Source organism: Carlito syrichta, unplaced genomic scaffold, assembly GCF_000164805.1.
Source record: "Carlito syrichta isolate Samal-C Ts95f unplaced genomic scaffold, Tarsius_syrichta-2.0.1 Scaffold308966, whole genome shotgun sequence".
NCBI lineage: Eukaryota > Metazoa > Chordata > Mammalia > Primates > Tarsiidae > Carlito > Carlito syrichta.
The window spans coordinates 375865-387632 of record NW_007253062.1 but is presented as its reverse complement, the minus strand read 5'-3'; the positions used below and the strand labels follow the sequence as shown (position 1 = coordinate 387632).

Below are 11768 nucleotides of genomic sequence, written 5' to 3'. Positions count from 1 at the left end.
TCCGGTGGCTGGGAGTGGCCACTGCACTCCAGTCTGGGCGACAGAGTGAGACTCCAACTCAAAAAAAAAAAAAAAAAACCACCAATGACCAATACAGTCACTGTATACATGTATATGGGACACATGTGTGTTTGTATGCACATAAACAAAGTTAAATAAGCACATCACGTTGCAGATTTTTTTGTTTGTTTTTTGGGGGTTTTTTTGAGTTGTAGTCTCACTCTGTCACCCAGACTGGAGTGCAGTGGCCGCTCCCGGCCACCGCAACCTCGACCTGCTGGGCTCCGGCAATCCTTCCGCCTCAGCCTTTCAAGTAACTGGAACTACAGGCACGCACTACCATGCCCGGCTGATTTTTTGATTTACTGTAGAGATGAGGTCTCGCCAAGTTGCCCAGGCGGGTCTCGAACCCGTGGGCTCAGGCAGTCCACTCACCTCAGCCTCCCAAAGCACAGGATTACTGGCTGAGCCACTGAGCCCGGCTTGCAGATGTTAACTACCTTGCAATGGAGGAGGGTAGAGAAAGGGAAAGAGAACGTTTAAGTTTACATTATTTTGGTAGTAAACACATGTAAGCGGGGTGCAGTGACTCATCTGTAATCCCAACACTTTGGGAGGCAGAGACAAGAGGACTGCCTGAGCACAGGGGTTCAAGATGAACCTGGACAACTTGCTAAAACCTCATCTCTACAATAAATCAAAAAATTAGCTGGGCATGGAGGCTTGCAGTTGAGGTTCCAGCTACTTGGAAGGCTGAGGTGGAAGGATCACTTGAGCCCAGAAGGTCGAGGCTGCGGTGTACATGAGCGTGCCACTGCACTCCAGCCTGGGTGACAGAGTGAGACACCGACTCAAAAAAAAAAGGAAAAAAAATGTAAAATATGCATTATTATCAAATTTAAAAAGAAACAAGAACAAAAAATCAAACATCTGATGTGTCTTTGAGTGACAATATTTTCTTGTGTTGGAGCAAAGGCTGCCTTTGCATTTAAATTAATTTTGTGTGTTCCAGGTTTTTGTAGGCACATGAATGATAGAAAAGATGTGAATAAAGACAAGAGTGGAATTCATGAGTGTCACTGTCATAGGCCAAGGCCGCAGTGATTGATCATCACTGCTACCTCTAGAAGATGTTTTCTCCAAAGCATAGGGGTTGTGGTTACCTTTTAACTGCATTCCACTCAAATTCAACAATTTTGTGACTAAATGACCAGCCATGTTGTATCAAGCTGATAGTCGAGAATTCTTCCACGATGTCCCCCCCTCCAAAATTCCTTTATTTTATTTTTGCTAGATGTTCTTGGCAAAGACACTTTGGCTTTTTAATATTGAGACGAAAAGCATGAAATGTGATCATTCAGTAAGATTTTCAAACCTAACATCTTCCTCCAAGCCATAAGTCTCTGCCACATGTACCCTGATTTCAAGACTTTTAAAACAACAGATGCATTTGCACAACACAGAAAGCCACAGTTGTTTGAAGTGTCATTTGACTCTTGCAAGCATGACTATAAAAGGGTCATTTTTGCATAGCCTTTTGAGGTCTTCATCAATTTTCCCAAGGGCCTAGCAAGGACCTTTGATATTCAAAGAGAACTCTCTTTTGAAGAAATACTGTGTCTCATCGTCAACTTTCCCTTCTTCTTTGGTGAACTGTTTTAACTGTGCCAGATCCTTGTCCAACCATAGCCGCGTGCGTGATCTGCACAGCTCAGCGACATGACAAGACTCTACAAACTCCTGTGTCTTTTGTCAGATGTGATAATATCCCCTTTATCTATCCTTTACCCTGACGGGTCAGGATATCAACACCTAGGACAGTGTTGCGTGGGAAGGAATGTTTGGCTTGGAATAATTTTCATAAGCAGACACTTTGTGAATAAAATGATGAGTTTCTGCTTCCTTCTTTAGCCAGAAGAACTAGAAGGATTTGGATAATGCATTCTCAGAAAAAAAAAAAAAAAAAAAGAACTCCATTCCCAGCACAATGATGGGAAAGTGACTTGACTTCTCAGGACCTCAGTTTCCTGTCCTTTAAAATGGGTGTGCTACTGCTACTGTTACAATCGTGGTCTTTAGCCTCTGTTAGGCTCTCACTAGGTGGGCCCCTGGTTCTGTGCTTGCTGCTTCACCCATGGTTCCTGACTTAACCCTCTTGCCAAGAACTACTGGAGGCAGTGGGAAGGCAGCTGTCATCAGAACACAGCAAGTTTCTGTTCATTCAAGGCTTGCATACAGTGGAGAGAAAGTGAGTAAACAAGAAATTAATGAGATTATTTCAGAGAGAGACAGATGCTCTAAACATTGCAGAGAATGAATGGGGGTGTGTAGGAGGAGTTATTTCAGATAGGGTGGTCAAGGAAGGCCTGACATGGCACGAGGTTGGAATAGTAAGGCAAGATCTTAGGGAGAGCATTCCCAGGTGGAAAAAACAACTAGAGCTGAGGCCCTCACGTGGAAGCAGGTTGGTGTGCTGGTAGGTGTGAGGAAGAACACGGTATGTATTGAGGGTCTAGATGGCATGGTCAGTACAGAATTAGGATTTGATTTTAACTGTGGCGAGGCTCTCTTTAAATGGTATTATGCAGATGAACGACATGGGCTAATTTTTGTGTAAAACAAATACACACACACACACACACACACATACACACACACTCCCCAATGTTTCTCAGATGTGAGAAAACAGTTTTTTTTCCTTTTGTGCATAGTTTTTTCTTGGAAACCCACAATTCTATTAAGCAAACTCTTGTCTGTTTCATCCATCTACCCTCCCTTCCCTTCCTTGTCTTCTGTTCTTGCTTCAGTTACCACGCTGTTGTTAGGAATGTGAGCTTTGGAATTAGAAAAACATAGGTTCAAATCCTGAGGCCACCACTTCAGAAGTGGACATTAGAAAAGCGACTTGACTTCTCAGAACCTCAGTTTCGCGACCTGTAAAATGGGAGTGATGATAGCACCTAACATGTTGATTTGCTGTAAGACAAATAAAATGTCTCTTGTTACATGCAACATTTACCCTTCTGCTGGAACACAAGAAGCCATCAATGAATGTTCCCTATTGTTTTTACAGTTGTAACAAGTGAAAAATTTAGCTTTGGCACATGAAAAAACAAACAAAAAGATAATACGCCCTCAGAAATTTTGAATATTGTAATGCAACATATGTGTTTAAATATATAATTAGAACTCAAATAAAGCAGCTTGTTTTGACTAGAATACTTGGTGCTTTAAAAAATGATAAACATTCCTAAAACTCCTCTGGCCCAGATTCCTGTATTTCTGAAGATAAATTGATTCAGGTCTTCCCAGAGTCCTCAAGGTTGTAAATAAAACTATTGGAATAATTTCTCTCCTTATGGCTTATATTTAGAAGTATAAAATAAAAATCACAGTAATAATATGTAGGTAGAACAAATCCAACTACTGTTTACTGAATGCCTACCATATACTTCCCATAGCACTTTATGGGAAATGCTTTTTTTTTTTTTTTTTTTTAGAGACAGGATCTCACTCTGTCACCTAGGCTGAGATGTGGTGGCATGATCATAGCTCACTGCATCCTCAAACTTCTGGATTCAAGTGATCCTCCCATTTTAGCCTCCTAAGTAGCTAGGACTGCAGGCATGTACCACCACATCTGGCTAAGTTTTTTTATAGAGATGGAGTTCTTGCTACGTTGCCCAGAGTCGTCTCAAACTGCCAACTTCAAGCAATCCTCCCACCTTGACCTCCCAAACGCTGGATTACAGACACCACACCTGGCCCTGGATATATTTTATTTAATTTTCACACTTGCCCTTTAAAGAAGGCATGATTGTTTTCATGCCCATTTTACAAGAAAACTGAGGCATAGAGATATGAAGTAATTTACCCTGCCGCTTTTTCCACAATCCAGGTGCTTAACAATTACATAAAGATACTGCTGGAAATAAGTTCTCAATGGCATGTGTACATAATATGACTTTCCTAAAACACACATACACACACACACACACACACACACACACACACAGCACACAGCACAGCACAGCACAAAATATCTTTTCGACAGTAGAGAGATCAAGTTTTTTCAACTCTATCTTCCAAATATATGGGAGCTGACATTTCCATTCTTTCTTGATTTCTTTTTATCTTCCTTAAACTTTTACACTTTTTTTCCATGAAAAGTAAAATCTCTTTGGTATGTCATCTTTTTGTTTGCTTTATGAGGAAACTGATTATTTAAACCATATTTAAAATGGGCTTCTCCCAAGATTTACATAGGAACTGAAAGCTTAATCCTGGTCTTCTACAAGGAACTTTTTATTCCTTCCATTTTTAATAATGTGTGGAAGTCATGTAAACCATCCCCATCTTTGCAAGAGTGTAAAACCTGTGATGCCAGTGACTTTTCTTCCTAATCACTCATAAAGATTGGGTATCTGTGTGTGTGTGCATGCTTGTTTTAGAAGATATTTTATTCATTTTAAATGTTTATCTAGGATCTCAAATGACTGTAATCCCCTTTTCCCAAGAAGATTTTTCCCTTCACATTTTTTTGAGAAGACAGAGTATTGATGGACACTTTTCATTTCTACCCGGTCCTTTAAAACTCACTTCCTCCCATGTCCTTCTGTCTGTCCTCCTCCTCTGTCAATTCTAAATCTCTGCAGACAGACTTCCAGAGCCTTGGAGACAGCTTCTTAGGGGAGGACTAATTGCTACTGATTGACAAATGAGACAGGTACTGACCAACTCCCTGGAATTCTCCCAAGTCCTTGAGTATGTACTCAATTTAAAATGGCACAAGTGGGGGGAGGGTGATTCACTGACTCATGCAATACTGAAGTTCAGTTCAGGCATAGCTGGATCCAGATGTCCAGAGGCTGTGATCGGGCATCTGGTCCCTGGATCTCCTGGCTGTGCTTTCAACTGTTCTAGTTCTCAAGTGTACCTCCTATTGGTTTACCAACCCATGCACAAAGAGTGCCACTCTGTTCTAACAGGTTTGTCAAAAGTCACAGGATTTATTTTCATTAGTCTGACTTAGGTCACATGCTCACCTGGGGAGGTGAGAGTCTCAGCAAGGGAAACAGAAGCCCAGGTGCTGGATTTAGGTGTGCACCTGCCCATGTTTAGAGAGTAAAACTTGAGTTGTCATGGAATGTACCATCTAAGAACTCGAGTAACTTCTCACAGGCTGTCAAAAGCACGTGTCCTATTCTCTGATATCAAGAACTACTACCTGGATCTGCTCAAATCTCCAAATGTGTTAAAGACAGTCCAGATACCTTGATCTAAGGATCTTATCCTTTTTCAAAGCAGTATCTTGGCACATGTTTAAAAGTCTGTCCGTTTTGTGTGTTTTTCAAAAACTTTTCTTCTGGCTAAGACACTCGTACTTTCCACTAGTTTTTTTGAGACTCAGCCAGAGGAAGAGAGAAAAAAGATTGAAAGGAAGCAGTCAATGCTCTTGGCATTTAAAAATCTCTTCCCCGTTTTGTGTTAGGTCACACTCCCAGTGGAGCCTCCAGAATGTTAGGTCAGGCCCACCAGGGGATGGGTATCTGGTGTGCAATCCGGTGCCACGAGAAAGATGCAAAAAATTACACAGAAGTTAGGTTAGGAAATATAATTATTTAAAAACTAAATTAGATAGAAGGAGAGAAAGAAAGAGGAGATTCGCCTCCTCAACATAGGGGAGGAGGCCAAAGTTTAATAAAACATGGCCTGGCCACAGCTCAAAGAGCACATGGCTATACCATAGCTTAGCAAGGCAATGGTGGTGACTGCTCATGGTTGAGTCCTTTTAACCCTTCCCCTTGATGGGGGAAGGTCATTAAAGTGACTGGGTGGTAGTCTGCTCCACATCATCATAAAAGGGCAGGTAAGTGCAGGAACTGACGTCAGATGCTGGACACCAGGCAGATGGGTGGGCTAGCCACATGATTACTGCCATGGTGGTGGGGTCTGTCCATGTCATGAAAGTCACAAAAGGCTTACTAGGTTGACTTGGGTCTTATGGGTGAAGGTAAATACTTGGAATAGAAAAGCTAATTAATACAAAACAAGCTGGGAAGGAAGGTTGTAAAAAATTTATCAATAGCTACCTCCAAGAGACCCGTTCTGTCCTTGGCTAGTGATTAGAGGGTAAGTGAACCACTAGAAAAATATGAGATTTAGGAAATGTTAAAATGGCTGCTCATTGGGTATATTAAATCCATGTTATGTCCTTTCATTTTGAATTTTAGCCTTTCCTTTTTTGTCATCTGTTTCCTCTTCTCCTGGTATGGACCATCTCCACAATCCATTTATACTCACTCTGACACTTCAACTGCCTTACTTGCTAATGTGTACCTCGATACATTCATCTATCATTTTATTATTGTCTCTTTTTTTTCTTAGAGATAGGATCTCACTTTTTTGCTCCATGCTGGAGTGTATTGGTGCAATTATAGCTCACTGCAACCTCAAACTTCTGGGCTCAGGTGATCCTCCCGAGTAGCTGAGACTATAGGTGCATGCCACCATGTTCAGCTAATTTTTTTTTTAATTTCTTGTAGAAATGGGGTGTTGCTATGTTTCCCAGGCTGGTGTCAAACTCCAGACTTCAAGGGATCCTTCTGCCTCAGTCCCCCCAAAAGTGCTGGAATTACAGGTGTGAGTCACCCAGTCTTTTTGTTCTTCAATATAATATTTGCCACCATTATGAATTCCTGGAGCACAGAGAAAAAGTTAAGAAGAGCCAGAAGATATGGCCAATATGCTGGTTGGGTGGCTTCCTCAAGGTTCAGGTATATGAGAAACCCCCAGCACTGGTCCCAGTGCTTGTCTTGGGCCACTTCTCTCTGCTCCTCAAGGCTTAACCAGGAGACCGCCATACTGCATAAGAATCCAGCTCCCGTTCCTTGTCTGTTTGTTTTTGACTCTAGACACTGAGATACTAGAGTCTGGCAAAAATAGTTGCTGACGGATGCATGTGTGTAGACGTGTGTGTTTCTCACTCCATATTAATGAGTAATATGAGCAGATCAAAGAAATCTCAATTTTTCCCTTTCTTTTTCTGTCTTCCTACAAATGAATATTAAGAAGTGTCTGAATACAAATGTATCAAGCAAAATGCAATGTTGTCAAAGGCATGGGAGAAACCTGGAAGCAACCACAGTGTCTGTCAGTTATTAAGCAGCTACTATGGAAAAGGCATCATGCAGGGTGCTTTTCATGAGTTTTCTTCTGTAAGCATTGCCACAAGCCAGAAAGGATGCTACTAATATTGTAATATGGGAATATTCAGAGCTTTTTGGTGACTCACACACAGCGAATTCAGAGAAAGTCTCCATCTTTAACTGGGATTCCAAAATTTCTGGTTTTGTGTTTTTCTGAATATTGCATTGTTTTATAAAGGGGACCTTAAAAAGAAGGCAGTTCAATTACATCACAGCAAGGTCAAAGGAGAAAGGATGGCTGTTGGAAACAGTTCCCTCCCTGGAGGAGGCGGAGCTGCTTTCACCACCATCTTGGCCAGCTGATCCATGTCTTTCATTCCACACCAGCCTGAGGTCTATTTTGCCTTCTTGCGTGAACATCCACTCTTCCAGGCTTCAAAAGAGAAACATATGAGTATGGTATTACTTTTTGAAATCTATGAGTATTCTTAATAGTCCATGCTAATATAAGTCTTATGGTAAGATAGAGAGAACATGAATTTAGGAGTCAGATTTCGACCTCAAACCAGACTCTGCTACTTACCAGCTTTCTGGGCAGCCATGGGAAGGTATATTGACCTCTCTAGCTGTGGTTTTCTTGGGCATTAATAATGGTAATAGCTAACATATGGATGTTTATTGAGCATTTAGTACATTCCAGGCACTGTTCTAAGTGCTTTAAGAATATTAACTCATGTAATCTTCATAACAGAGTTATGGGGTAGGTTCTATTATTTGCCTCATTTTACCAGAAAACTATGGAAATTTGGATTTAAATGAGCATTCTAGCTTTGTAGGTCTCAAACATGAGTGACTTTATCCCCCAGGGGACATGGAGATATTTTTGTTGTCATAACTGGGGGGTGCTACTGGCATCTAGTGGGTAGAGGCCAGGGATGCACTAAATATTCTACAATGCACAGGACAGCCCCCATAACAAGGAATGATCTGGCCCAAATGTCAATAGTGCTGAGGTTGAGAAACCTTGTTCTAGCTCTAGACCCAAGTTCATATATACAGAGAAAGAGAGAGACACACAGAGAGAGAGACAGAGACAGAGAAGGGGAGACAGAGAGAGAGAGACAGAGACAGAGAGGGGGAGACAGAGAGAAAGAGAGAGAGGCAGAGAGACACAGAGAGACAGAGACAGAGACATACAGAGACAGAGAGAGAGACAGAGACAGAGAGAGAGACAGAGAGAGAGAGACAAAGTGTTGGGGTATCACTCTGTCCTGCAGGCTGGATTGGAGTGGCACAATCACAGCTCACTACAGCCTCAACCTCCTTAGGCTCAGGTGATCCTTCTTCCTCAGCCTCCCAAGTAGCTGTGACTATAGGTGTGCCACCAAACTTCTAGGCTCAAGCAATCCTCCTGTCTTGACCCGCTGAAGTGCTGAGATTACAGGCATGAGCCACTGCACCCAACCAAAACCCAACCTCTTAACTGCTGTAGTGCCTCCCAGTTGAAATGATGGCCCTGTGCTTCTTGTGAAGATAAAAGAAGATAACTGAATGACAGTCGTACAGCACCTGGCAGCTGGTGGTTTTCCAGTCATTTGCTTTCCCTCCTCACTGACCTTTCCCAAGAAAAGCAGAGACAAAAGGCAGATCTAGATAGCTAACTTCTGCTTTGCAGGGTGACCAGAGAACAGCACAGCCCCAGTATGCTTTATGGCCTCTGTATATAAAACATTTGGAGTCTATTATCAATCCCTGAATTTCCCAGCTCGGCTGAATAATTGCTGTTTATGTTTGTGTTTACAGTTGATTTGGGAATAAGTGTCAAGAGGGATAATGTGGCCACTTCTTCCCCCAAGACAATGGAGATAAGCCCTGTGGCGGATGCCAACAGAAAGAATCTTGGGACAGATGCCAAACCCGAAGCACCAGCTGCTAAATCTCGTTTTTTCTTGACACTCTCTCGGCCTGTACCAGTACGTACCGGAGACCAAGCCACAGATTCATCCACTGGATCAGTGAGGCTTGATGTCAGCTCCAATAACGCTCCAGCAAACAAAGACCCGAGTGAGCACTGGGCACTTCCGGTGGCAGCTGCATTGGGACAGGACGCCGATAAAACCCCAGGGCACCCACTGGCCCAGGAGAAGGCCCTTTCTGCCACGGGGGACCCTGCATCACTCCCACCTGAGACAGGGGGAGCAGCCCCCTCCAAGCCCAAGGACTCCAGCTTTTTTGACAAAATCTTCAAGCTGGACAAGAGACAAGAAAAGGCGCCCATTGACAGCCAACAGGAAACCAAGAGGGCAGAGCATCCAGACGAGGGGGACAGGGCTCCTGGGTCATCAGGGCTGTCCAACGATGTCCCTGATGGGGAGGTAAGTGTACGAGGGACTCTCCATCCGGCTCCTTATGCATGTTCAGGGGACACTTGTGGGGTTAGGCCACTGCACATGTGCAGTCACCCTGAGCCCTAGACAAGATGGCAAGTGTTGACCCCTCTAAAACAGATAACACAATGCAGCAGACTGTTGCCCCGATGGACAGACACATCTGTTTAAAGAACAGTAACAGCTGTGGCATCTGTTTTAAGCAAAAGGAAAGAAGAGGTGAATTACAGACAGATGAATTGGTCCTCCCGATTTTCAAAGGTGGAAGTAGTCTTGCATTTATGACTCAATGGGTTCTGGAGGAAAAGGTTTTAGTGGACTAAAAATGGTTCCTAAAAGACTCTGCCTGGTCTCTGTAGTATGCTGACATGCTACACAGTTACAGGCTTTCATGGAGACACACTTCATTTCTTACTGTTAATAGCCTAGATTGATCTTTAACTATCTTTTGCACTAAAGTGTGGGTTTGACTAAAGAGATTTTACAGCTCCAAGCAGACCCTTTTATGTACTAATTCTTTCCCAAGAAGCTGGAGTAATACCTTTGTAAAAACCAGATTTTTTTCTTTCAAAGGAAGTGTCCTGAATCAGTTGCTTTCTTTCCTGAGCAAAGAAAGGCAAGCTATTTTTGACACTAAAAAGAGCATTTTTGCTTTTAACCTTGAGAGAACTTGTTTGTATTCAGGGCTCAAACAGAACTCCTTAAATGAAGAAGGAAATAAAACTTGATACGTTACATTTTTAAGGCACTCATTTCCTTGGCTAACAGACTTTTAAGTAACAAGATTTTTCAAAACTTGGAAATAAAGTTAAGTGCCTCTAGTTGAGTTTACAACCAGGAAAAAAATTAAATGGCCATTTTTTATCACATGGTTGTGCTGTCAATAAATTTGTCTCAATAACCAAGTAACTATGCATTGACAAGATGCTGATAAATACACTGGCTATCATTTCTTGAACATTTACAGTATGCCAGCCCCTGTTCTAAGCACTGTACCTAAGTTATTTCCTTCAATGAAAATAAGTATTCCATTAATCTGTGGTCTTAATGCATCCAGGACCTTAAGAATTATATTGTGAATACTGGATACCAGCTGAGAACTCCAGACGTAAAAATTGGGAAAAGAGAATAAGGCTCATGTTTTTACCACGTTCTGTCAGCATTCTTGCTGTTTCTATACATTTTCATGCAAAGAGCTTCTTTTTAAAATTTCCTAGCCGGGCTTGGTGGCTCAGCCTGTAATCCCACGCCTTTGGGAGACTGAGGTGAGTGGATTGCCTGAGCCCACAGGTTCGAGACCCGCCTGGGCAGCGAGACCTCATCTCTACTATAAATCAAAAAATCAGCCGGGCGTGGTAGCACCTGCCTGTAATTCCAGCTACTCGGAAGGCTGAGGCGGAAGGATCGCCGGAGCCCAGCAGGTTGAGGCTGCGGTGGCCGGGAGCTGCCACTACACTCCAGTCTGGATGACAGAGTGAGACTCCAACTCAAAAAAAAAAAAAAAAAAATTTCCTTCAGCGGTTTAACACATTTCCCTTCCAATGCACATTCCCAAAATGCATCAGCTCAAGGAGTCAGTTGAATGACTTTCTGTGTGATTCAAAAGTAAGTCTCCAGGCATCCATTCTCTACTGAACATGATGGGTGCCAGGCACAGGGGAGTCAGGGACCCCATTGGTAGACAAGACATAGTCTCTGCCCCCATGGAGTTTACTGATCAGTGAGAAGGCAAATAAACAAACCTGCCATTGCAACACAGGGTGCCAGGTGCTCAGCTGGAAGGACAGAGTGTTGGGGAGAGTCCTCAGGCCCGGGAGAATGACCCCGGCTGACCCAGGGAAACTTCCAGCAAATGTATGAACCTGGAGCCTGAAATTTACTTGTCTGGTCATTCATATTCAAGAATATTTGAGAAACTGTCACAACTTGAGTGGGGTGACTCTTGTGAAGGTGTCACTACTGGTCATAGGCTCCTAAAGCAATTCTGAGATTGGGATTTTTTAATAGTCAGATTTTATTTTATCTTATTTTATTTTATTTTATTTTTGGTATAGACATTCAAAGCCTATCCCTGGCCTGAGTTAAAGACTGAGTTTTGTTGTTGTTATTGTTCTTGTCTTGGTGTTTTGTTTGTTTGGTGGGTTTTGAGACAAGGTCTTACAGACTGAAGTGCAGTGGTGTGATCATAGTTCACTGCAGCCTCAAACTCCTGGGCTCAAGCAATCCTCTCGCC

The 11768-nt window shown here is 42.6% G+C and overlaps 1 protein-coding gene across 3 annotated transcripts in view; it reads left to right on the top strand.

Annotated features, from left to right (window-relative positions):
- The window catches only part of BCAS1 (breast carcinoma amplified sequence 1), a 128563-nt gene that overhangs the window by 32526 nt on the left and 84269 nt on the right, over positions 1-11768 (top strand). For 2 of the 3 annotated variants that reach the window (XM_021716808.1, XM_021716807.1), the window contains exon 1: positions 8927-9523. In XM_021716808.1, the coding sequence (XP_021572483.1) occupies positions 8936-9523 (588 nt within the window). In that variant the 5' untranslated portion in view covers positions 8927-8935. Of the gene's footprint in view, positions 1-8926; positions 9524-11768 lie in introns of those variants that run through there. The other variant, XM_008066491.2, reaches the window with a different exon arrangement.